This window comes from Carassius gibelio, chromosome A19, assembly GCF_023724105.1.
Source record: "Carassius gibelio isolate Cgi1373 ecotype wild population from Czech Republic chromosome A19, carGib1.2-hapl.c, whole genome shotgun sequence".
Classification (NCBI taxonomy): domain Eukaryota; kingdom Metazoa; phylum Chordata; class Actinopteri; order Cypriniformes; family Cyprinidae; genus Carassius; species Carassius gibelio.
In genome coordinates this window covers 26,990,208-27,016,883 of record NC_068389.1, presented here as the reverse complement: position 1 = coordinate 27,016,883, position 26,676 = coordinate 26,990,208, and the positions used below count along the sequence as shown (strand labels likewise).

Here is a 26,676-nt window from a genome sequence, read left to right as displayed (position 1 = left end):
GGGATTTATCATTAACATTGGTTTGTCTGGATAATGTTATATGAAGCACCATTACTTCAAATGATTTATACTTGAAGCCTGCTGTGGCGAGTGGGGTGGGACTCAAGACCGGCGGTGGGGCGCAGGTGTAGCTCATCTCCAATCACTACACCTGGCCTCACTCCTCGTTCCCACGCCTCTCGGCCCCGCCCCACTCGCCACACCTGCCCTCTGAGAAATCCTGAAAACGTTGTTATAAATTGAAGCAACACCTCCCCCTTTGCCTTTTAGACGCGGCTCATGTTCATAACAGGAATCTTGGGGGGTGGACTCATTTAAAATAATGTGATCATCAGGTTTTAGCCAGGTTTCTGTCAAACAGAGTACATCTATATTATGATCAGTGATCATATTATTTACAAAAAGTGTTTTCATAGAAAGGGATCTGATATTCAATAAGCCAAGCTTTATAATTTGTTAATCCATATTGCATCTGTTTTTTATTTGTTGAACCTCAATTAAATTGTTAATCTTAACTTGGTTTGGACGTTTTTTGTATTTTCTAGTTCGTGGAACAGACACAGTCTCTATAGTGTGATATCTAGGTGAAAGAGTCTCTATGTGCTGAGAATTAACTGACCTCTGTGACGGGAGGCAGCTAGCAGACGGTCGGTTAAGCCAGTCTGTCTGCTTCCTGACCTGGGCCCCAGTTAGTCAAGTATAAACACTAAGACTATTTGCCATATTTCTAGAGAGAAGAGTGGCACCACCCCAGGAGGGATGAAGACCATCTCTTTTCAACAGGTCAGGTCTGCCCCAAAAGCTCGTCCAATTGTCTATATAACCTATGTTATGCTGTGGGCACCACTTAGACATCCAGCCATTGAGTGATGACAATCTGCTATGCATCTCGTCACCACGGTAAGCAGGGAGGGGACCAGAGCATATTACAGTGTCTGACATCGTGACATCGTGACATCATTAGCGCCGGCATGAATAACAATCTTACTGTATTTACGTTTAGCATTAGACAGCACTTTTAAATTTGCCAAGATGTCAGGCGCTCTGGCTCCCGGTAAACATTTGACTATGTAAGACATAGTGTGTGTGTGTGTGTGTGTGTGTGTGAGGAATATATATGGCAACTGCTGTTTGGGATGTTTGGGAACTCTGGATGTAGACATTGAGATGATTCTGACATGACAACATTTGCATAAGCTTTATTAGAAAAGAAAAGACTTTTACAGACCGCCCATTTATAACAGGATCTGGGCTTCAGTACATGTTAATCAAAGTACTGTTTGTGTTCAAATAAAAATGCTAAAATGACTTGTATGAGAAAAATGACAGCAATTAAAACCAGGATGAGTTAGGATCCTGGAAAGCAAGCATTTTGAAAGACCTCTAATCAAACATCAGAAATTATAATTCAGTGTTTTTTAAAACAACTGATGCTTTCTGAGACATTAGTTACAGTCGTTCTTAAACAGCGTTACGTTTTGAGCCCAGCTTCCATTCAGAAATTCCTGTAATTGCTGCAGGGTCATTTTACTGATCGGTTCATTGTGGTTTTCTTGTCTGTTTGGGGCCCAGTAAGCTTCAGAGACCCAGATTTTACTTCTGTTATAGCAGCAGAATGCCGTCCACATGTAAGAGGGAATGTTCACTCTATTGTTAATTTTGTTTTTGCCAGGTATAGCTCCGGTCAGCACATGGGCTAAAACGTTATTGTTTTTGTTATAGCAAAGTGTATTCATGCTATCTCTGGTCTCATTTTCAATACGATTCCAACTACCTGCATTAAATCTGATATTTTGTGGCACAATGTTGGTGAGTGTGAATGTAGATTTGGCTGTGGATTCATCAGCTGCGTGACAGCTGGGAAATAAGTGACCACGATTCACTCCATAGCTGTTATTGATGTAATCTTCATCGACGGCCTGATTATTATATGGAGCAGTCATGCCATCAACACGAGGATCAAGCTGAAGATGTATATACAAGAAAGAGAAAGAGTTATTAAACACTAAGAGATGAACCTTTCTGATTTTTAATTTTTCTTAAAAACCTGACTCTGACAGTTCTGTCATTTATTATTTCCCCTGAAGTCATTACACCTGTTCACAGTTATGCTTTAACGTAAAACATAAAATGTAAATAATTTTCCCATATAGCAACCTGTTAAAGCTCCAAACAGTTGTCTGACTCAAGTGGTTTTCTCAATGTTTCATTCACAGTTGTTCACTAAAATCCAACATAAGCAGCCATTTATTTACATTAAATGTTCCATTAAAAACCTGCATATTTTTTTGTGTGTATTTGGGTTTACAACAATATAAGGTTGAATAAATAATGTTTTTTTTTAAAAAACAGCAATGAATCGCAGATGAATTAACTTTAACATAAGACATACAGAAAAAGATCATTTAAAGAAAAGAAGTGAGGAAAGGTTGATAAAACACAATAACACTAAACAAATGAGAAATCATAAGATAAGCTGTGAAAATCATCACCTTTGGCTCGATCATCCATGGAATACTTGGTCTTGTGAAATCTCCTTTTCCAGTGTAGTTGTACGCGGAAAAAACAGGAATCCTGCTCTCTGTGTCGTAGAGAGTTGCATACCTATATCCTGAACCATCACCTGTGAAATTGTATCTCTGACAGATTTTTTTGTAGCGAGGATGCTCAGAGTTCGGATCCAGGATGCCAGGAATCACCGGAGCCTGTCTTTTAAAGAAAAACTCACTACATGTATTGAAATTTTTTACAACTTCAGACCTGCCAGCTGGACAGCTCAACATCAGCAGCACAGCGATAGACAGCAACATGTTCACAGAACTAATAACTAATACAGAAATGCAAACACAAGTTCCCCTGAAGTCTTGCAGATGAAATGGTCTTACCTCCTGCACACTTAAATAGTTCAGCAGCTGTGATGGTGAAGTTTAACACAGATGTACACACATCCAATCCTGTGAACCCACAAACCTAAAAAACTGAGCTTGAGTGTTAGTTGTCATTCACACATCATCTATTCCACTACAAGCCTGCAACACATTTGGAGTTATGCTTACAATTCACCCAAAGTGCAGAGTTTCAGTTTGACTGTCTTTAGTGACCTAATCTGTTTGTTTCACAGCTATTTCTATATATTGTCTATATGTGACCCTGGAGCACAAAAGCAGTCTTAAGTCTTATATATGGGGTATAGTTGTAGCAATAGTCAAAAATATAGATTTTTCTTTTATGCAAAAAATCATTAGGATATTAAGTAAATACCATGTTCCATGAAGATATGTACATTTCTTCCTGTAAATATGTGAAAACTTAATTTTTGATAAGTAATATGCATTCCTAAAAACATCATTTGGATAACGTTAAAGGCAATTTTAATTTTTTTGCACCCTCAGATTCCAGATTTTTAAATAGTTGTATCTCTGACAAATATTGTCCTCCTAACAAACCATACACCAATGGAAAGATTATTTATTCAGCTTTCAGATGGTGTATAAATCTAAATTTTGAAAAATCGACCCTTATTACTGGTTTGTGTGGTCCAGGGTCACATATAGATCATTTATACTGTCAACTAAAATGCTTTTTTCTTTAGATATAGTTATAACTACATTAGAAGTATATGGTTTATTGGTATGCCTATGCAATACTGTTTTGGTTCTTTTCGGGGTTAACAATGGTGTTAGGCAAGGAGGGATTTTGACCCCAGTTCTTTCTTTATATTGATGATTTGTGTAAATGTTTGAATGCGTTGGATTATATTTGAGTGAAACATGTTATGTATGCAGATGATCTTGTGATGTTTAATCCTAGTAACGCTGGTCTTCAGCATCCTCTCACTCACTATATGTTCTGTGTTTGGACTCAAAGCATGATTTTATACAGTATGTAACGCAAGTAAAAGAGTTATTATGATCTGCAGATAAAAGATGATCAGTGTTTAAATTAAATTATCTGATAATGATCTTAATGTGTGAGAATATATAAATACTTTTTTTCTCACTTATATATAGTTCACACACATGCAATAAGTCACTGAGTTGAGTCCCATGTGCCAATATTAGCAATTGCAAGCTTTATTAAAGAGAAAAATCATGGACACACTAATGAAAAAAGCATTTGCTAGAATCATTTTTTAATAATATTTTGCAATACTCAGAATCTCTTGACAAACGCCTAATTTACTGACAGATTAAATTTTCATGTAAAGCTTTGATTCTGCATTGTATATTCTCATACTGATCTGACTGAAGAAGGCTGTTCTCTAAAATTACAGTCATTGTAAAATAACTTCACTTGTTTCCCCCATGTTTCATTTAAGAATGTTTGTAACTGTTCCAGGCTCTTTTGAGATATCTCATAGTTTTTTATTTTGTTCTCGGCCCAGTAAGCTTTGGAGAGCCACGATTTTCCTGTACTGTTATAGCAGCAAAATGCCATCCACTTGTGAGAGGGAATATTCACTCTTTTATTCAGTATATTAGAGCCAGGCAGAGCTCCAGTCAACACGTAGGCTAAGATTTTTTTGTTCTTCTTCTCGTCACGACAGAATTCATCCATGATGACTTTCATTTCTTGTTCTTTGTCAATCCAAATGCCTGTCTCTAAGATGCTCCTCTGTGGAATGCTGTTGGTGAGTGTGAATGTAGACTCGGCAGTTTCTCTATCAGCTGCATAACGGACTGGAAATAAGTGACCAGGACTAACGTTTTGTTTGTTATCGTAGTAGTAGTCTCCAGTGGTAGCCTGATTGACGAATGGCTCATGCATCCCAGAACCTACAGGTTCAAGCTTTATAAAAGAAACACAGTCAACTGAACAACAAGAATAATGAAATAAGAGAATAAAATGAAGAAGTAAAACAACCATTCTGCTTTACAACCTCTAGCAAATATATGAAGCATTCTATGCCACATTTAAGTCATTGTAAGAAATGTTACCTGTGACTCGATCATCCAGGGAATCTTAGTCAGTTTCTTGTATTTTTGTATTCCGGTGTATTTATAAGCAGAGAAAACAGGGATCTTCCCCGTTGTGTTGTAGAGGGTCGCATATTTTACACTCTGCTCATATCGTTGACATATTGTTTTATAATTATTTTCCTGTGCAGCTGAATCCTCCAGAATGCCAGGTATAACCGGAGGCTTTTGATTGAAAAAAAAGTCACCGCATTTACTGAATTTGTCTACAAGTTCAGATGAGATGCATGAAAATGCCAGAAGCACAGAGACACTCGTGATAAACAGCTTCATCTTCTCTTCATACGAGAATGTGCTCAGGTCCCTCAACTCAGAATGGGTCTCTGCTGGGACTTAAATGCTCCTCTCTAACACACGTAGATGGTTCTGCAGCAGGAACAATGTTCTTTGACCCTCCTTCACCCACACACTCACACATCTAATTCTGTAAACTCGAGCAGGTCACACTTTCTGAGAATTGGAAGGTATAATTTTAAGTGTTAAATGTTCTTTAACACCTTTTGACCTGTGAAATTGCATCTGGTCTTCTCGTTTCTCATCTGGTGTTTTTGTTTGTTTGTTTTTTCATTATTATTGTTCACCATTATTATTTTTTTTTATTAAAATACATCTAAGATATAATACAACACTTATCAAAACATTACAGTTTTTAAATATTTTTTTTATTCGCACCAAGGCTTCATTTAAAGTATACTTTAAAACAGTAATATTGTGAAATATTATTACAGTTTTAAATAACCACTTTGTATTTCAATATCTATTAAACTGTAATTTATTTCTGTAATCCGCAGCATGTATTTTCAACATCATTACTCCAGTCTTCAATGTTACATGATCTTCAGAAATCTCTCTAATATGCTGATTAATAAATGCAGCCTTATTAAGCAGAAGAGACTTCATTAAAATTATTTGAAATCATAATGTTTCCAAACTTTTGTCAAGCACTGTATCAGATGAAAAGCTTATTTTAGTCAGGCAACATTTCATATTTTCAGAAAATAAAGTAAATAAAATCTCCTCTTAGAGCTTTCTAGCTAGAACCACCAAACTTAGGTCAGACTGATCTGAATCGGGTTTGCTTTATCTTTTCTAACAGATCCATTTTCATTAAATGGATAATCTAATTTACAATAAGTCCCATAGACTTTCATTGAGTTTACCCAAAAATTAAAATTCTGTCATTAATTACTGACCCTTGTGTCATTCCCAAGTCCTCATTTCAAATTTGTAACACATATTAAGATATTTTTGATGAAATCCGAGAGCTTTGTGACCCTGCATAGACAGCAAGGGAACTATCACATTCAAGGCCCAGAAAGGAAGTACATCATTAAAATAGTCCAGCAACACAAGCAATGTGTTAAATCAAGCTTGCAACATGGTAAAACATGCTAGCAACATTATCATTTTGGGGTGAACTATTGGACAGATCAATGCTAGCAGCACAGTGGGGCAATAAAAATGGGGCAATAATGTTTCAGCTCCTTTCGGGGTTAACAATGGTGTTAGAGATTTTGACCCTAGTTCTTTCTTTATATTGATGATTTGTGTAAATGTTTGAAGGCCTTGGATTATATTTGAGTGAAACATGTTATATATGTAGATGATCTAGTGATGTTTAATCCTAGTAACGCTGGTCTTCAGCATCCTCTCACTCACTATATGTTCTGTGTTTGGACTCAAAGCATGATTTTATACAGTATATAATGCAAGTAAGAGAGTTATTATGATCTGCCGACCTGTTTCTAAATGATTAAGCTGGTTTGAAAAAATGAATCATTCAATGAATCACTCATTAAGACAGGAGCTGCATCTGAAATTGCATTCTTTCATATTATATATGAGGCGAAAAACGAAGTATGCGACAAAGAAGTATGTCAGAATTCATAGTACTTATAAAAGAGTAGGCAAAAAGTACCAGGATGACCTACTACTTGTGGCATAATACTGAAGTGTGCATATGATGGACACTTTACTGATCCATGAGGACACAGAAGAGGATTTCTGAATGATAGTGATGATGGTAAGTCACGTGACAATGACAACATGGTGAATGTAATACGTATAGATTACAGAGTATGCAATTTCAGACACAGCCATGGACTTCTCACCACCTTACCTTACAGTAATAGTCATGTAACCAGGCCCAAAATGCTGCTAATTGTTTAAAGTATGAACAATAAGATTTTTCCTCATCATTTCCTTTGTCATCACTATCTGCTTCTGGAGGCTGACTTCCATCCATATCTAAAAGATACAAACAGCTGTTAAACAGTGCTGTTTCTTTATTGTACTTGCGCTTTAGAAATCCTGCACATTCTTTAGACTCAGTACACTGGTAGTCTTGCCTTAATCATTGCTCTCAGCTATGTTTTCTGCCCAGTGAGCTTGGGACATTCATTTTTTTACATTCATACTAAACACATTCTTACCATACAGAACACACTGTTTTCTTTCTTTCTTTCTTTTTTGTCAATATCACACAACCCTATTAATATGTCATGTTCAACAGATGATCGTTTATGTTTTCCCAGGTTAAGTCGCTTTCAATAAAAGCATCTGCAAAATGGCTACATGTAAAAATAAATGTAAATCAATTACAGAGGCTTTCATTTTGCATGATTGAAAGCATTTATTTTTTTGGTTATATGTCACATACAGTAGACAGTGGCTGTGTTAATAAAAGAAATCTGTAACTGTTGTTATTTCATGACATCTTCACATTTAGACTAGCTTAACAGGGCATGACTTAGCCACAAACCCAGGCCAAAACTTTTGCTGGCAATTCAGTAATGTATGACCAATAAGATATTTCCTCATCATTTTGCTGGTCATCACTATTTTCTTTAGGAAGTTGACTATCATCTTCTTTTAAAAGTGTTGAACAGTCACCTTTAAACAGTGTGTATTCTTTATTATACTTTTTCTTTAGAAACTCCTGCAAAGCCTGTAGACTCTGTTTACTGATAACTTTGGGGTTTTCTTCGCTCTCGTCTACGTTTTCTGCCCAGTGAGCTTGGGACTCCCATTTTTTCTCAACACTGTTATAGCAGCAGAATGCTGTCCACATGTGTGAGGGAATGTTAACTTTTTCATTCAGTTTGTTTTGGCCTGGTACAGCTCCTGTCAGCACATAGGCCAATACCTTATTACTGTCTTTTTCATCCCTGCAGTAAAAATCCATGATGGCTTTAACTTTATTCTCCATGTTATTCCAGCTTCCACCATTAAAGCTTATCTTCTGTGGCACAATATTGGTCAGTGTGAATGTAGATTTGCTAGTGTCTTCATCAGCTGTATGGGAATGGGGAAATAAGTGACCCCGATTCAGATATTCTTTGTTCCAGTAGTTTTCTGTACAAGCCTGATTGACACAGGGGTCACGCATTTCATCTGTTATAATATCCAACTATAATTGAAAAAGAGAAAGAAATTTTCAGTGAAACACTCAGAGAATTTGAATATGTAAAACCAGATAAATGTGTGTTTGGGAGGGGGGATATTCATGGTCTGTTTATGTAATTTGTTAAAGGGGTCATACAGTATTATGCGATTAAAAATTTTCCTTTCTCTTTGGAGTGTTGCAAGCTCTTGGTGCATAAAGAAGATCTGTAAAGTTGCAAAGACTAAAGTCTCGAATCCAAAGAAATATTCTTTATAAAAGTTAAAGGTCAACCACACCCTCCTGAAATCGCTCGTTCTAACACACCCCCTTGTCTACGTCACTATGTGGGAAAATTTGCATAATACCACCTAAATGTTCACGCAAAGAAAGAAGGTTTAACATTTATTCTCTCTTTTGCTGTCGCCATGTCATGGAAACGCTGTGTGCTTCGTTGAAGTGAAACTTTGTTTGTTCTTCCAAAAGAGGCCATGACTAGAACTCAGTGGTTAATTTGTATTTCAACACTGATCCAGAACAGTTCAACCCCAATATTCAGATGTGTGCATCGCATTTCATGGAGGATGAGGACTGTTTCCTGAACCAGTAGTCTTAATGCGTCTGTGGCACAACAGCTGTTTCATTAAAGTTTGGCAGTTCCAACTTTGCAAGGCCAATCTGGAGCTTCTGACTCACAGCCTGTAAGCAACGTTGCATTTTTTATATAAAGAAATGATTATAAATGATTTTTATACATTTGATGATTCACACACGAGTTTTGAGCAGTGTAGAGTAGGTTTGTTGTTTGTTGCTTCTCAGATCACAAATGCAGACATGCTTTTATGTTTACGCAGCGCGATACGCAACACAACAGCTAAGTCATTATAATCAGTAATTATGTCCACACAGGATGCAGCAAATGCCTCATTTGTAATGGGTTTTATATGTTTTGTCTCATCTAGTGATGTCCGTATCGCGAACAAATCTTTCTATTTAACCGTCTTTCTATTCTTAGTGAACAGGTCGAACAAGTTCACCAAATCTATCTGAATCGTTTGAAATGGTTTGCGTCTCCAGTACACACTAATCCACAAACTACTTAAGTTATTCGGTTAAAAAACATGCCTTACACTACCTCTGATGTGAAATAAACCAATATCCTGAGTTATTCAGTTCCTCCTAACAGTACATTGACTGAACTGCAAAAAGAAAAACCCATGATGGGATGTTCACGAGCAGTGCAGCTGGACTGAGACTCATCCTGTTGGGAGCATCTCAGTATGTTAAGGGTGGAACATTTCTGTCACACGCTTGAGGTATTCGGCCAATCACAACGCACTGAATAGCTGGCCAATCAGAGCACACCTTGCTTTTCAGAACGGTGAGCTTTGTAAAAATTGACGTGTTTCAGAACGGCAGAGCATAGAGGAGAAACAATAATGTTCATTATATGGAACATTGAACCTTAAACCACATAAACACATTGCATTTCAGCAAATAAACAAAATAATGTTCTTTTTTAGCAGCATCATATGACCCCTTTAATGCTTTTATACTTTGAAATATAATTTTAATGATCGTTGGTTAAAGGGTGAGTAGAATGTCACCTCATTGTACCCAGTTTAAAAAGATAAAATAAAATACTTATTGCATTCATACAGCACACCTTTTTGCCAGTAGTTTACACTTCAATTGAAGTTACTACCATAATTCATGCTAAGCACCTGCTATAAGATGGATCATTCAGTGAATCACTCATTTAGGGAGGGCCCGCACCTGAAATTGCATACTTTCCTATGAACGAGTAGGCAAAAAGTACTTGTATGACCTACTACTTGTGCATAATACTGAAGTGTGCATATGATGGACATTTTACTGATCCATGAGGACACAGAAGAGGATTTCTGAATGATAGTGATGATGGTAAGTCACGTGACAATGACAACATGGTGAATGTAATACGTATAGATTACAGAGTATGCAATTTCAGACACAGCCATGGACTTTTCACCACCTTACCTTACAGTAATAGTCATGTAACCAGGCCCAAAATTGCTGCTAATTGTTTAAAGTATGACCAATAAGATTTTTCCTCATCATTTCCTTTGTCATCACTATCTGCTTCTGGAGGCTGACTTCCATCCATATCTAAAAGATACAAACAGCAACTGTTAAACAGTGTGTTTCCTTTATTGTACTTGCGCTTTAGAAATCCTGCACATTCTTTAGACTCAGTACACTGGTAGTCTTGCCTTAATCATTGCTCTCAGCTATGTTTTCTGCCCAGTGAGCTTGGGACATTCATTTTTTTACATTCATACTAAACACATTCTTACCATACAGAACACACTGTTTTCTTTCTTTCTTTCTTTTTTGTCAATATCACACAACCCTATTAATATGTCATGTTCAACAGATGATCGTTTATGTTTTCCCAGGTTAAGTCGCTTTCAATAAAAGCATCTGCAAAATGGCTACATGTAAAAATAAATGTAAATCAATTACAGAGGCTTTCATTTTGCATGATTGAAAGCATTTATTTTTTTGGTTATATGTCACATACAGTAGACAGTGGCTGTGTTAATAAAAGAAATCTGTAACTGTTGTTATTTCATGACATCTTCACATTTAGACTAGCTTAACAGGGCATGACTTAGCCACAAACCCAGGCCAAAACTTTTGCTGGCAATTCAGTAATGTATGACAAATAAGATATTTCCTCATCATTTTGCTGGTCATCACTATTTTCTTTAGAAAGTTGACTATCATCTTCTTTTAAAAGTGTTGAACAGTCACCTTTAAACAGTGTGTATTCTTTAGTGTACTTGTTCTTTAGAAACTCCTGCAAAGCCTGTAGACTCTGTTTACTGATAACTTTGGGGTTTTCTTCGCTCTCGTCTACGTTTTCTGCCCAGTGAGCTTGGGACTCCCATTTATCGTCAACACTGTTATAGCAGCAGAATGCTGTCCACATGTGTGAGGGAATGTTAACTTTTTCATTCAGTTTGTTTTGGCCTGGTACAGCTCCTGTCAGCACATAGGCCAATACCTTATTACTGTCTGTTTCATCCGTGCAGTAAGAATCCATGATGGCTTTAACTTTATTCTCCATGTTATTCCAGCTTCCACCATTAAAGCTTATCTTCTGTGGCACAATATTGGCCAGTGTGAATGTAGATTTGCTAGTGTCTTCATCAGCTGTATGGGAATGGGGAAATAAGTGACCCCGATTCAGATATTCTTTGTTCCAGTAGTTTTCTGTACAAGCCTGATTGACACAGGGGTCACGCATTTCATCTGTTATAATATCCAACTATGAAACAGATAATTGAAAAAGAGAAAGAGATTGTCAGTGAAACACTCAGAGAACTTGAATATGTAAAACCAGATAAATGTGTGTTTGGGAGGGGGGTTATTCATGGTCTGTTTATGTAATTTGTTAAAGGGGTCATACAGTATTATGCGATTAAAATTTTTCCTTTCTCTTTGGAGTGTTGCAAGCTCTTGGTGCATAAAGAAGATCTGTAAAGTTGCAAAGACTAAAGTCTTGAATCCAAAGAGATTTTCTTTATAAAAGTTAAAGGTCAACCAGACCCCCCTGAAATCGCTCGTTCTAACACACCCCCTTGTCTACGTCACTATGTGGGAAAATTTGCATAATACCACCTAAATGTTCACGCAAAGAAAGAAGGTTTAACATTTATTCTCTCTTTTGCTGTCGCCATGTCATGGAAACGCTGTGTGCTTCGTTGAAGTGAAACTTTGTTTGTTCTTCCAAAAGAGGCCATGACTAGAACTCAGTGGTTAATTTGTATTTCAACACTGATCGAGAACAGTTCAACCCCAATATTCAGATGTGTGCATCGCATTTCATGGAGGATGAGGACTGTTTCCTGAACCAGTAGTCTTAATGCGTCTGTGGCACAACAGCTGTTTCATTAAAGTTTGGCAGTTCCAACTTTGCAAGGCCGATCTGGAGCTTCTGACTCACAGCCTGTAAGCAACGTTGCATTTTTTATATAAAAAAAATTAATATAAATGATTTTTATACATTTGATGATTCACACACGAGTTTTGAGCAGTGTAGAGTAGGTTTGTTGTTTGTTGCTTCTCAGATCACAAATGCAGACATGCTTTTATGTTTACGCAGCGCGATACGCAACACAACAGCTAAGTCATTATAATCAGTAATTATGTCCACACAGGATGCAGCAAATGCCTCATTTGTAATGGGATTTATATGTTTTGTCTCGTCTAGTGATGTCCGCGAACAAATCTTTCTATTTAACCGTCTTTCTATTCTTAGTGAACAGGTCGAACCAGTTCACCAAATCTATCTGAATCGTTTGAAATGGTTTGCGTCTCCAGAACACACTAATCCACAAACTACTTAAGTTATTCGGTTAAAAAACATGCCTTACACTACCTCTGATGTGAAATAAACCAATATCCTGAGTTATTCAGTTCCTCCTAACAGTACATTGACTGAACTGCAAAAAGAAAAACCCATGATGGGATGTTCACGAGCAGTGCAGCTGGACTGAGACTCATCCTGTTGGGAGCATCTCAGTATGTTAAGGGTGGAACATTTCTGTCACACGCTTGAGGTATTCGGCCAATCACAACGCACTGAATAGCTGGCCAATCAGAGCAAATTTTGCTTTTCAGAACGGTGAGCTTTGTAAAAATTGACGTGTTTCAGAACGGCAGAGCATGGAGGAGAAACAATAATGTTCATTATATGGAACATAAACACATTGCATTTCAGCAAATACACAAAATAATGTTCTTTTTTAGCAGCATCATATGACCCCTTTTATACTTTGCTTTTATACTTTGAAATATAATTTTAATGATCTTTGGTTAAAGGGTGAGTAGAATGTCACCTCATTGTACCCAGTTTAAAAAGATAAAATAAAATACTTATTGCATTCATACAGCACACCTTTTTGCCAGTAGTTTACACTTCAATTGAAGTTACTCCCATAATTCTGAATTAGACGGAAAAGGCTCACACTCTCAAAAAAGAGCACAAGCCCTCAACAAGCAGATCCTCTGCGTGGGCATGGCTAAGGCAGGCGGCACACTCGCTGTGCCCATTTCCATCATTCAAGAGCCCCTTAACTGAACCACACTTGCAGGGCGACATTTGGAACAACGCACACTGGAAATGTACTCTTATGGAAATTGCTCTTGCTCGGATGCCGGATACCTACAGTGAAGCTTGCATTCGCTGCTTTGGCTTCTTCCACGGCGGTGAGCAGAGATGGAGCATCTTCCTCAACTTCTTCTTGCAGAAGTGTCTGCGAAGAGAGGATCCTCATTTATGAAGGAGAATAATCTGATGAATGGCTTTACGGGGCGACTTATATAGCTAAAGCGCCATTGGTTTGTGTAGCTACACAAACGTGAACAAATCAGGCTTCAGCAGAAAGGAAAAAGGAGTTTTCCCATACATGATGGGAGTGAACGTTCGAAAGGGAACTTACATTCTTCTCCTTCATCAGTTCTCGGTTCATGTCAGCAGCTCATCGATTCTCCATGGATGTGTCAAATTACTGTTTTCTCAGTTCACCGGAGTCTAATGGTAACATGAGAGAGAATTGCTGTCACAGTATTAGGTAGGGTGGTTTGGTTCTGAAATTTTTGGAAATTTTGGGAAGTCTGATTCTGATTCCTGTATAAAGGTAAAATAACATCATAAAGATTTGCATGCGAAGGGTAATATTTGTGGAAGTGTACATGAGACTGTAAGCATAAATTACGTTAGCAAGAAATGCTTTTAAATTACCATTAAACACTAAAAGTACCATTCCGGTAGCAAAAATGATCCTGAACTAAATTAAGATAAATGTATTGACATATGATGTGTTGATTGAACCAATCAGATAAGAGTAAGGCCCAATCCCAATTCTACCCCTTAGCCCTTCTCCTTTCCCCTACGCCTCCGTTTCGAAGATCTCTGCCCGAACAGGACGAGACCCAATGGGTTCGGTCGGGTTCGGGCTTAATTTATATCATCTTACGCGGGCTCGGGCCAGGCTCAGGCTTGCTCTCCAGGTAAAGGTAATATAAATATAAAAATTTAAATAATCTTTTATTTAAACGTGCATGAGGGAGTGATTGGTGCTTCTCAAATGGGAGGCTAAATCCCAGATGATCATTACCGATTCGTTTTCTTTCAGATTATTTTTGTGTATTTAAATGTGTGCAGCCTTCCGTTTGAGAAACTCCCATAGATAATCTTTGTTGAACTGAAAAGGCTCTAAATGAAGAGTCGATTCCCCTTGATGGAATCGACTCTCAATTCCCAAAACCTCAGAATCAAGGAATCAATTATTTTTTAAATCAATTCCCAGTCCTAGGGATCGCAAATCATTTGAATCAGTTTGGGAGTTCGGAGCGGGTTCGCGAATCATTTGAGTCAGTTCGGGAGTTCGGAGCCTGAATCATTTGAATCAGTTCGGGAGTTCGGAGCGGGTTCGCGAATCATTTGAGTCAGCTCCGGAGTTCGGAGCTTGAATCATTTTAATCAGTTCGGGAGGTCGGAGCGGGATCGCGAATCATTTGAGTCAGTTTGGGGATCGCGAATCATTTGAGTCAGTTCGGAAGTTCGGAGCGTGTTCGCGAATCATTTGAGTCAGTTTGGGGATCGCTAATCATTTGAATCATTTCGGGAGTTCGGAGCGGGTTCGCGAATCATTTGAGTCAGTTTGGGAGTTCGGAGCGTGAATCATTTGAGTCAATTCGGGAGTTCGGAGCTTGTTCGCGAATCATTTGAGTCAGTTTGGGGTTCGCGAATCATTTAATTCAGTTCGGGAGTTCGGAGCGGGATCGTGAATCATTTCGAGTCGAATCAGTTCAGTTCGTAGAGGGTTCGTATCTCAAAATTCAAGATATGGGGGTTAGAAAATGTATTTATATCATTTTATGTAATTAATCAATATCACATGAAGAGTTTCCTGTCATAATAGAACCTTTTTAGCATAAAAGGTTCTTTGGAGTTGAGTAAAGAACCCTATGGTTCTATATAGAACCCCAATGAACCCTTTTTTCTAAGTGTGTTGTCCAGTGTTGGGCAGTAACGGGTTATTAGTAACGTATTACTGTAACGCAGTTACTTTTGACAGTAACTAATACTGTAAAGCATTACTTTTTAAATAAATTAACTCCGATACCATTACCATATGGTGCATTGTCCGTAACATTTTTAAAAATGAATTAATTTTGACTGAAGTGCAGCCTAACCTGTTTGCAGCAGTGAAGCATTGTAGGATTGGTGGATGCCAACCACTGTAAACACGAAGACGCACTGTGGGTGTGTTTCTGTTCATTCAAGTGTGTGCGGCAGTCATGGCAAGTCAAGGCGAGAGCAACACAAGTTTCTCAAAGTGGAAATATGCTCATTATTTCACTTTAGTTGAGCATAAAGACAAAAACCTTTTAGTCAAATGCAAGCTGTATCCTAGCCCAAATCCGTGCTTTTTAAAGATTTTTAAAACGTACCCTGGGTTTTTGAATCTGTACCCACAAATTCATAATCTGCGTGCACACTTTCGTAAACTGTAGCCTACTCACAGATTCATGCAGCAAGCTCCCAAAACCAAATTTTTGTGCCCCTATTGCTAAGTTAGCTGTTAAATTTGCTCAGTGTTTCTCAAAGTGTGGGGAATAGAGACATGACAAACAGGTTTTGTGCCCATCTTTCTAATTCCTTTATTTATTGACCATATTCAAAACAAAACAAAGACACATTTAAATGTAAGCCTTACTTAATCGTTTCATACTTAAGTTTAAACGTTTTTCAAGGCGACCGTTATCGATAGTATCGATTTATGGTTCCCATGGAGACGCGTCATTCATTGCTTGTCACACCCAGGCGGCAAGGAACTCGACCAGAAGTTGAAGTCGGGTGGGGGCTGCCATTTTTTGGCAGAACTTCACTTGAGTTAGCGTTCCCATTGACTCCCATTCATTTTGGCTTCACTTTGACAGCGAATAACTTTACATCTGATTAACGATGACAGTTTGCACGCACAGCCACTTAGAAGATTTACATCATTCAGACAGGTTGCTGAAGTCGTCAAGCTTCGTTTGAGTCTGCGCGTCAGAAACTGAAGTGCTAAAAAACGCTAAAAATGGGCTTCACTTTTCTCAATTGAGTTCCAATGGGGTCCCTGTGTCCATTTCTTTTACTGTCTATGGTCACACCGCAGCCATAATAGCGCTGAATGACTGATGCGGATCATTTGAATCAGTTCGGGAGTCCGTAGCGGTTTCGCGAATCATTTGAGCCAGTTCGGGATCACGAATCACTTGAGTCAGTTTGGGGATCGCAAATAATTTGAGTTTGTTCAGGGAGCTCGGAGCGGGATCGCGAATCATTTGAGACAGTTCGGGAGTTCGTAGCGTGTTCGCCAATCATTTGAGTCAGTTTGTGGTTTGCGAATCATAGCTGTATAGGTATGGATAGGCATTTTTAACTAATTTACTAGCTAGTTTTACAAATGCTAGAAACGTGGCTTTCTAAGGCAAGATTGCGATCAAATAGCACACCTAGGTTCCTAACTGATGATGAAGAATTGACAGAGCAGTCATCAAGTCTTAGACAGTGTTCTAGGTTATTACAAGCAGAGTTTTTAGGTCCTTTAATTAACACCTCTGTTTTTTTTCTGAATTTAGCAGTAAGAAATTACTAGTCATCCAGTTTTTTATATCGACTATGCATTCCATTAGTTTTTCAAATTGTTGTGTTTCACCGGGCCGCGAAGAAATATAGAGCTGCGTATCATCAGCATAACAGTGAAAGCTAACACAGTGTTTCCTGATGATCTTCCAAGGGTAACATATAAAGCGTGAAGAGTAGCGGCCCTAGTGCTGAGCCTGATGATATGTGTAAATGTTTGAAGGCCTTTGATTATATTTATTATAGCAAAAGAGAATCAGTGGTAAAATCTAATTGTCTGATAATGATCTTAATGTGTTTGAGAAGGTGAAATATATCAGCCTCTTTGTTACTGAGCAGCTGACAGATGATGAGGATATTATGTATGACACTGTATGTTGGTGTGTGTACAGATGGGGTGAAGATATGACTTTATTCACAGGATATTGCTGCACTCTTGTGGTCTAACTATAGGAGATCCAGCTTACGGAGATTTCAAGTAGTTACGATTTGGTTTTCACATTTAACATATATTGAGCTGCCAACTGAATGATTTTGAAGATTAAATTAATTAAGAATAAGTTCTGTGGGTATACATATGTATGTGTGTGTCAATATAATTTGATTGACATTTAAAGTAGTTTTTTAATTTATTTCTTGCATTTCAGTGATGTTTTCTTGTGTGACCCCAAGGTGGCGCCAAAGTACATATTACTAAACGTGATAATTTCTGGATGCAGCTGTGTATTAAGGGACATAACTTTTCAGACAAATGTCAGATTGTGAAGCTCAGGCTCTTCCCCAGATCTAAAGGTCAGAGGGATTCAGTGACACTCCTGCTATTTTAACATGCAGTTTCCTTTTCTTATCACAGCCACAGATGGAGAAATGACCATCTGTTTAATTACTGCATGCTGCTGAAAGCACTGCTGAATTACTGTCTGAAGAAATTCTCCACACATGCCAGTCTATTTGAGTGTGTCATTTATTAGATTTTTTATTTTTTTGTCATTTATTAACCTTTTTGAGACTAGATTACCACCAATTTAGCTGGATTAAAAAAATATATTTTTACTTCAATTGCATGAAATGTAAACAAATGATTCTATTGCAATCAAATTGTTTTATTATTAAGTTTAAAATAGACTACCTGTCAAAGATTTTTAATGTTTTTAAAGAAGTCTCTTCTGCTCACCAAGCCTGCATTTATTTAATCCGAAATACAGCAAAACAAATAATATTGTGAAATTGTTTTACTATTTAAAATAGCTGTTTTCTATGTGAATATATATTAAACTATAATTTATTTCTGTGATGCGCAGCTGTATTTTCAGGATAATTCCTCCAGTCTTCAGTGTCATATATATTCAGTGTCTAATATACTGATTTGCTGTTCATAAAACATTTATTATTATCGATATTTAAAACAGTACAGAATATTTTTATATTTTTCAGGAATTTTTGATGAATCGAAAGATCCAAAGATCAGCATTTATCTGAAATAAAAAGCTTTTGTAAATTGTACACTATTCCATTCAAACGCTTGGAGTCAGTATAATTTTTATTTATTTATTTTTTATATCAAGCATTTATTTAGGATGCTTTAAATTGATCAAAATATGATAAAGACATTTGTAACGTTACAAAAGGTTTATATTTCAGATAAATGCTGTATTTCTGAAGTTTCTGCTCATAAAAGAAACCTAAAACATTATACTCAGCTGTTTCTAATATCATTATAATAAATGTTTCTCCAGCAGCAAATCATAATATGATTTCTGAAGGATCATGTGACACTGAAGACTGGAGTAATGATGCTGAAAATTCTGCCTTGGTCATAGGCGATTACATTTAAATATATATTCACATAGAAAACAGTAAAAATATTTCACAATAATAACTGTTTTTCTGTATTTTGGACCTAATAAATGCAGCCTTTGTTAGTAGAAGAATCTTTTATTTTCAATTTAAAAACATAAAAAAATCATACTGTTCAAAAACTTTTGTCTGGTAGTGTATGCAAACAGAAGTTTCATAATATATTTTGTCATATTTTCGTAATAATTAATCCGTGTTTTTAGCGCCCTCTGTCGGTCGTGTCGCTGTAACTGCAGTGAGAGTCGCTGAACTGGAAGCTCGCGCGGCTTTGTGTCGCTTGTGTTCGTCTATTTCAGGAAGAGCAGAGGAAACTCGAGCCCAGCACATCCTGACCTGTGAGTCAGAGCACTGAGCCGCCGCAGTCTGAGCTCTGTGTCCGGCTCTTTCGGGCTTTAAAGCGAAGTCCGGTGGGATTTCTGCGCTGGGAGAGAAAGAAGAAGATGGTTCTACGGGTCAGAGAGCAGGTCTGTGCTCACCTGACACACAAACACACACACACCTCACCTGGGCTCAGATCTCACAACACATGGCTATGAACACATGCATTACTTTGACGCATTAATATGAACGAAAAACACGTTATAAGGTTCTCTCAAAGTTATGATCAAACGTTCTTCCAGTCAGGGGTGGTTCTAGGGTGAGTGGAGATCCGGGGCTTAGCCCAGAAAAATCAATGTATGTGACTTTTTGTTTAAATAAATCAGAAAGATTTACCTTGTTTAAAATATACAAAAACAATAAAAAAAAACAAATTTAAAACATTTTATTTAAAGTATTTAGGAAAATGCATTTGCTTTTTGCAAACAAAAATTAAGAATTGCAAAACAAATGAAACGGCGCGAAAGCAATGATTTTGCAATACATATTTTCCATGGTAATATCTATTAATTTATTTGCAACGCTGCTTTTATTTTGCGTGTCAGTCTAGTTTGAGCTTGCGATACCATTTTTCCTTTGCGCTTCATTTTTCTGCACGTCTCTCTTTGTGGCACTGTTTTGACGTGGGGGTGGAGTCACGGGACGGGGGCGTGTACAACATGCCTCCATGGAAGTGACGTCATCGGCCCGAGACGCAGCTCATTGTTCCAGGTCCTGTCATGATGAGCAGAGACTTTCAAGTGGATCATTTATTTTTATTCAGTAGCATAAAAACATTCATGTTTTGTTTTATTTACTTTATTAACAAATGTATGTGTATTAGCAGTGTTTGCTTAAGTTAAATAAGTTGTTAACATGAACATCTGCTGTTTATTTCTCTCCATGTGCACACTTTCATAGCATTTATGTGTATTGGGAACGCAAATCATTTGATTCAGTTCGGGAGTTCGTAGCGGGTTCGCGGATCATTTGAGTCAATTCGGGAGTTCGTAGCGGGATCGCGGATCATTTGAGTCAATTTGGGGATCGCGAATCATTTGAATAAGTTCGGGAGTTCGTAGCGGGAGCGCGAATCATTTGAGTCAATTTGGGAATCGCAAATCATTTGAAGCAGTTCGGGAGTTCGTAGCGGGAGCGCGAATCATTTGAATAAGTTCGGGAGTTCGTAGCGGGAGCGCGAATCATTTGAGTCAATTTGGGAATCGCAAATCATTTGAAGCAGTTCGGGAGTTCGTAGCGGGTTCGCGAATCATTTGAGTCAGTTCGGGAGTTCGTAGCGGGAGCGCGAATCATTTGAGTCAATTTGGGAATCGCAAATCATTTGAAGCAGTTCGGGAGTTCGTAGCGGGAGCGCAAATCATTTGAGTCAGTTTGAGGATCGCGAATCATTTGAATCAGTTTGGGGATCGCAAATCATTTGAATCAGTTCGGGAGTTCGTAGCGGTTTCGCGAATCATCTGAGTCAGTTTGGGGTTCGCAAATCATAGCTGTATATGGATAGGCATTTTTAACTAATTTAGTAGCTAGTTATAATTACGTTTTCCACGCTTGTTTAGGTGTGAAATGTGAACTCGTATTTTTTTATTTAATGATGTGACTTTTAACAGTATCAAGTATATTCAAAAACTAAACAAATCAGTCTGTGTCTGTGTGTGTCCTAAAGACTGTGCTGTGCAACCGTTAACTGTTAGATTTTCAAAATGTAACGTTAAATTAGACACAAATTAAAACCGAAAAAGAAATATAATACTATGATTAAAAGTTACAGATACCTGAAGCTGTTGTATCTTGGCATTCAAGTGTTTTGGCTGGGGGGGAGGGGGATGGGGGGAGGTTACTTCCTTTTTTTGAAGACGAAGAAGAATTTTGAAATATCCATTTTAATTTTCAATTAAATTGATCTAGTAAAATACTGCACGCCAACAAACCGCCTGCCTCCAAAAGATCTCATTTCATTGGCTGGATCTTACAGACGCTCGTCGATGGTTGGCCAGTTTACATGTCAGTCAGAAGCACTGGACTCAGACCTATACTTGGGTAAATTTACAGACACTGTGGACGTGAGAGTCGAGAGATATTTTATTTATTTATTAAATTCTAATATAAATTACTTTATTGGGCATAAACTCATTGATGGCATGGTGGTAATAAAAACATTTGGGGCTTTACTGAACACATTCGGGGCTCCAGCCCCCTTAGCCCACCCCTAACACCGCCCCTGCTTCCAGTAATGTTAATAAAATCAATTTGTTCAGAGTTAGGATATCTGCTGTCTTCATCTAGCATTAATGTTCCCATGTTTTAAAAATGATCAAATGGAATGTTCCCTAAATGTACGCATAACCAATTTTTTTTTAAACATTTGAATAACTTTTGAACGTTCAGAAAACATATTCAGAATTAACGTTTTTATTAAGGGGAATGTTAGCAAACGTGCTTAGAATATTTTTTGTTAGTTAGATTGTTGAATTAATTCTGCTTATTTTAAGTGTTTATTTTGCAGTTAACTGAGCATTTATTTATTTATGGATGTACATTATTTTATTTATTTATTAAGGACACTTAGTAAAAGCATTTGAGTATGTAAGTGTGTAGCTATTTGTACACATACATTTCAACATATTTTATAATGTACTGTATATTATTTATATTTTGTGACTGCTTGGCATTTTGTTTTTTCATAATTTTGAATGTTTAAGGTGCCGTATTTTTTTATTTAAATTTGAATTGACCTTTCAATGCATTTCAGAAGAAAAGAGTCACTTTTAATATTTGTATTGACAGATTGACAGATTCTCTGGTGTTATTGTTATTAAATCTGCTTTGTAAAACATAAAGAATTTCTTTAGCAAGTTAACAGTAGTCTTATTTAATGGGGCATCATCCCTTATGTTATGCAACTAAACCTGCATTTAGAAAACACTTTTCCTCTTTTCAACTTCCTCTGTTTTAGGCTGTTTTGTTTGAGAGGAGTATATGGAGACCCAACAAAGGCTTTAATAATGTGAAACCCTGAGAAGTCTGTCTTTTTAAAGCTGAATGACATTTGATTGATTTGTGAGATTCTGGAGCTGTATCTGAATAACACGAGGCTGATGTTAGATTAAATTAAATTAATGCATTTAGCAGACACTTTTATCTAAAACAACTTCAGGCTAACATTTTTTACCTAACGTGTTCCCTGGGAATTGAACCCACAACCTTGTGCTGCTAACCCAATGCTCTACCACTTGAGCCACACTTTTAATATCAGTCTAGCACGATAAAACCATCAAACCAGATCAGCTAGACCAGTGTAAACCAGTGTAAAACAGGCACAACTAAAACCATCTGACCAGTGTTTGTGTCCAGCAGACAGTGAAGACAGTTTACTCTGAAGTGACATCAGAGATGAAGCCTCTTATTCTCGTGTGGTTGTGTTTCTTTTGTCCTCTAGAGGGAGTTTGACTTCATCAAATCCCTTTAGACTCATTAAATAATTCTTTAAACCAGATGCTGTATGTTTAATCACTTTTCAAGTTTTCTTAGTGCTTATTAATAATGATAATACAGCTCTGGTTATTTCAAGACAACACAAATATATAGTATGTGTTTAATATGCCATATTTGATATATATCAAATGTGACAAAAAAAAATTAAATTTAACCAAAAATATATATCAAATATGACAAATACATATTAAATATACCCAACAATGTCATATTTGATTTTTTTTCATATTTAATATATATCTTTGTCATTGGATATATTTGGTTTCATTTAATATGTATAAATGTCTTAAAGGTCATTGAAGGTCACACTTAGAGCCACACATTATATAGTCTGATACTAAACAAACAAACAAAAAAAATCATTAGGGAATATTTCGTCAAATTCAGTCAGTAAACTCTGTCTACAAAGCATGACATATCTATCGTGCATTAAATAGTTTTTACGCCTGACCTCACTTGATTCAGGTTAAATTCTGCACTGGATCTTAGTATGAACAGTGTTTTTTCACACTAGATTCACAATATCATCAGCTGTCTGCATCAAACAAAGCGTCTGTAATGATGTGTCTGTACTTCTGCTGTGTCTGGCGAGCAGTTTGTGACGGCTTGTTTTCATTGGTCGTGCTACTGAATAGATGAGATTGTGATTGGCTGCAGGGGGCAGGGGGCGGAGCTTAGAGGAGTGTCCAGTGCTGCAGTGTACCATCTCCACTGATGAAGCTATACCCTCGGAGAGCCAGAGATACACTACTGAAGATACACATGGCTTATGTGTTAAAATACTTATATTTAGGGTAAATACTTATAGTGAATAAAACAGGAATTTAAATTCAAACATTAAGTTTTGTGTACTCTAATGTTCAGAAGTTTGAGGTTGGTAAGGGTATTTTTTTGTGTAATATGTGCTCACAAAGGCTGCATTTATTTGAAGAGGAATACATAAAAATAATCGTTTTATATATTGTTCTAGTCAGTAACTGATATGGAGGCTCACTTTGATATCAAAGCTGCTTTATGGCTGATTTTACTGTTAAATTTCATCTGAAACCTTGGGAAAGTCATTTTGTTGCCAGGAACATCAGTCTTGTCGTAACATGCTCAGAAGTGTCAGTTAGATTTTCTGGATACTTGCGGTGCAAAACTATCTGATAAATCTCATTAGTTCAAATAATTTCTTTTTTTTTTTACTTTGAAGAAAACATTGTATGAGAAATGGCTGATTTGTTGCGAGGCTGTTGCTTTGCACTTGCTAGTGTTCAGTCCAGCAGGCTTTGTTTCTGAGATTTGTCTGAGCTATTAATAGTAGTTTCTTTGTGTTTTTGTTGACGATGTGGTTCACTCTCGTCAGAAGTCACATCTGATTAATATTCTGTGATGTGTGACGACTGAAGTGCTGATCTCTGTGTGTGTGTGTGTCTCCATTAATGAGTGTATCAGACAGTCAGCAGTTTGTGGTGGTGAGTTTGAGCGAGAGGAGGAGGAAGAGAGGATGAAGACGAGCCAATGAGAATGAGTCACAGATCAGACATTATCTAATGGAGACTGGAGACAGACAAATACATACACACACACACACACACACACACACACACATTTAACTCACATTTACCAGTGTATCTAAATCAGGATGTGTCAGTAAAACCTGTCCACGTCACATTTCAGATATATAAAAAAAAATACATAAATAACACAGAAAGACAGTTTTACTTTTACTGTAAAAAAGTAAATGTAATGCATCGATTTAATAATAAATTATTAAATAAAATCAGTATGAATTATATTCAGTACAAAAGATGTATTTTTAACTAAATAATTTCCAATTACGAATTACAAGATTTTTTTTCTATGCTTTGCCATGAAAATGTAAATGTTTTCCTATATGCAGCTTTAATTTTTAATAAAAAGAAACGTTTAGCAAATTCTAGTTTTTAATGCAATTAATAAAATTTTCCAGTCAAATTATTTTTATTATAATACATTTGCATGTTTTACTTCTTCAGCATATTGAAAATCCATTTAATTATATTGTAATGATATTTATTTAATGATAAATTAAAATTAGAATTAAAATTAATTAAATTCAGTACAACAAATACCACCATGATGTATACTTACTTTAAAAGGTATATTATATATAAACTTATTCCAATGATAATTGACCAATTGTGAATTGGTAAATGTGCTTAAATGTGTCTAGAAATGTAAAATGTCTATATATATATAATTTTGCATGGTAAAATGAAGATCATTTTATATATATATATATATATATATATATAACTTATAATCTTCATTGTACTATACAAAATTATTTTATTTCTTCTTTTGATTTTGAGGTGAAATATGACCTACATGTTCTTGAGCTTCCTCCAAAAAAATCTGTTACCCTAGAGCTTCTGCTTGTTTATAATAAAAATCTAAGAAATAAAAAAAATCACAATTGACTATAATTTGTATGTACATTACTATATTGTACTTGACTTTATTTTGTATTCTATACAAGCTTTTCTCAGATTAAACTCACTTCCTGGAGCGATTTAGTCCCTATAGTAAAAAACCAAACAAACACAGTGACCTTGTTCGTAGTCCTGACAAAGAATAATTCGATCTGTTCCTGCCTGTGTTTGTCCCATCAGCTCTGTCTCCGTGCTTCATATTTCACTGGGGTTAAAGTCTCAAGCTGTCGGAAGCTCGCTGTCTCATTACAAAACTGCCCTCTCTCTCTCTCTCTCTCTCTCTCTCTCCCTCTCCTTCTCTCCCTCTCTCTGTCTCTTTTTCTCTCGCAACCTCGCTCTCATTCTCTCTCTCTCTCTCTCTCTCTCTCTCTCTCTCTCTCTCTCTCTCTCTCTCCCTCACTCTCATTCTCTCTCTCTCTCTCTCGCTCCCTCACTTTCATTCTCTCTCTCTCTCTCGCTGCAGTAGGGTTGGTGTGTTGTGGTGGGGGTTGGATCTGTGTGTGTGTGTGTGTGTGTGTAAAGTGCAGGTTTCAGCAGGCTGGAGCTCACACACCATTGTCCTCTCAGATCACACAGAGAGAGTGTGTGTGAATGTGTGTATGTATATGTGTGTGTGTGTGTATGAGGACGCTGCATCTTCTCACTGCAGCACCACTGATGTCCCCGCTCCGAGGAATTCCCCGCTCCATGATTGTGTGCGTTTGGAGGGATTTAACGCTTGGATACTAATGGCACCAGAGCTGAACATCACGGACAGATCTAACGCGTGGTGTTTTGTGTGAACGCTGCTCTCGTGTGTGTGTGTGTATGTGTGTTGGAGAGGCAGGCATGCAGTCGGAGCGCAGGAGTCGTGTGTGTATCGTGGTCCTGGAGGAGGTGGAAGATGACGATCCCTCCCCTCTGCATTCCAAAGCTGCCCCGGACCACATTTCCCAGAATTCCTCTCAGGAGGAGAAGGTGAGGTGGCTGATTTGACTGCAGGTGGATGATAATGGGATGTCTGTTGTGTGTGTGTGTGTGTGTGTGTGTGAAGCAGTGGTAAACTACAAGAGAGATCCAGAAGTCATACGGTTGTTTTAGTAGCTGCATGTCATGATCCGTCCCACGTTATTATCTGAAGACAGATACAGACTCGTTCATCCGTCTCTGTCAGATCTGATTGGGGTTTCCAGGTGAGGTCCAACAATTCCCTTTGGAAACCCTGGATCATGTGACTAGGATTGAGTTGTGGACCTTGGACCTGGACGAAATACAGCTGTTATGACGCAAATGTCAGCGTGCATTAGGACACACTTCACACGCAGCACACGTCCATTCTTGCTTTCAAAATACACTGGATTTTATGAAAATATAACTTATTTTTTAACTTGACATGGTGTGAGATGCATCGCAAAGGCCAAAGATGTTCATCAACAACTGCAAAATATAATCCAAGAATGTATTCTGTGT

At 37.2% G+C, this 26,676-nt stretch overlaps 4 protein-coding genes and 1 pseudogene across 8 annotated transcripts in view; 1 reads left to right on the top strand and 4 right to left on the bottom strand.

Annotated features, from left to right (window-relative positions):
* Positions 1-1,171: 1,171 nt before the first annotated feature.
* LOC127935640 (endonuclease domain-containing 1 protein-like) lies at positions 1,172-3,016 on the bottom strand. The gene is made up of 2 exons (XM_052533716.1): positions 2,493-3,016; positions 1,172-1,964 (listed from the first exon to the last, which is right to left on the bottom strand). The coding sequence occupies exons 1-2, from the start codon at positions 2,808-2,810 to the stop codon at positions 1,446-1,448; spliced, it is 837 nt and encodes a 278-aa protein (XP_052389676.1). The 5' UTR covers positions 2,811-3,016; the 3' UTR covers positions 1,172-1,445.
* Positions 3,017-4,067: 1,051 nt separating this feature from the next.
* On the bottom strand, positions 4,068-5,374 carry LOC127935702 (endonuclease domain-containing 1 protein-like). Its single transcript, XM_052533797.1, has 2 exons — positions 4,938-5,374; positions 4,068-4,788 (listed from the first exon to the last, which is right to left on the bottom strand). The coding sequence occupies exons 1-2, from the start codon at positions 5,247-5,249 to the stop codon at positions 4,231-4,233; spliced, it is 870 nt and encodes a 289-aa protein (XP_052389757.1). The 5' UTR covers positions 5,250-5,374; the 3' UTR covers positions 4,068-4,230.
* A 2,240-nt stretch (positions 5,375-7,614) lies between these two features.
* Positions 7,615-8,381, bottom strand: LOC127935030 (endonuclease domain-containing 1 protein-like). Its single transcript, XM_052532611.1, has one exon. It carries the CDS (start codon positions 8,362-8,364, stop codon positions 7,726-7,728), a length of 639 nt encoding a protein of 212 aa, XP_052388571.1. The 5' UTR covers positions 8,365-8,381; the 3' UTR covers positions 7,615-7,725.
* Positions 8,382-11,011: 2,630 nt separating this feature from the next.
* LOC127934997 (endonuclease domain-containing 1 protein-like) lies at positions 11,012-15,166 on the bottom strand (annotated as a pseudogene).
* Positions 15,167-18,968: 3,802 nt separating this feature from the next.
* Positions 18,969-26,676, top strand: part of LOC127935283 (serine/threonine-protein phosphatase 6 regulatory ankyrin repeat subunit A) — a 33,903-nt gene continuing 26,195 nt past the window's right edge. The window contains exon 1 of one of the 5 annotated variants that reach the window (XM_052532995.1): positions 18,969-19,365. In XM_052532995.1, coding sequence (XP_052388955.1) covers positions 19,342-19,365 — 24 coding nt within the window. In that variant the 5' untranslated portion in view covers positions 18,969-19,341. Of the gene's footprint in view, positions 19,366-23,716; positions 26,185-26,676 lie in introns of those variants that run through there. The other 4 variants (XM_052532997.1, XM_052532994.1, XM_052532993.1 and 1 more) reach the window with 4 other exon arrangements.

Coding starts and splice junctions, on each gene's coding strand:
- LOC127935640 (XM_052533716.1), bottom strand. CDS start 2,810: ATGTTGCTGTCTATCGCTGTGCTGCTGATGTTGAGCTGTCCAGCTGGC. Junction 1,965..2,492: donor CATGGATGATCGAGCCAAAG/GTGATGATTTTC, acceptor ATACATCTTCAG/CTTGATCCTCGTGTTGATGG.
- LOC127935702 (XM_052533797.1), bottom strand. CDS start 5,249: ATGAAGCTGTTTATCACGAGTGTCTCTGTGCTTCTGGCATTTTCATGC. Junction 4,789..4,937: donor CCTGGATGATCGAGTCACAG/GTAACATTTCTT, acceptor TCTTTTATAAAG/CTTGAACCTGTAGGTTCTGG.
- LOC127935030 (XM_052532611.1), bottom strand. CDS start 8,364: ATGCGTGACCCCTGTGTCAATCAGGCTTGTACAGAAAACTACTGGAAC.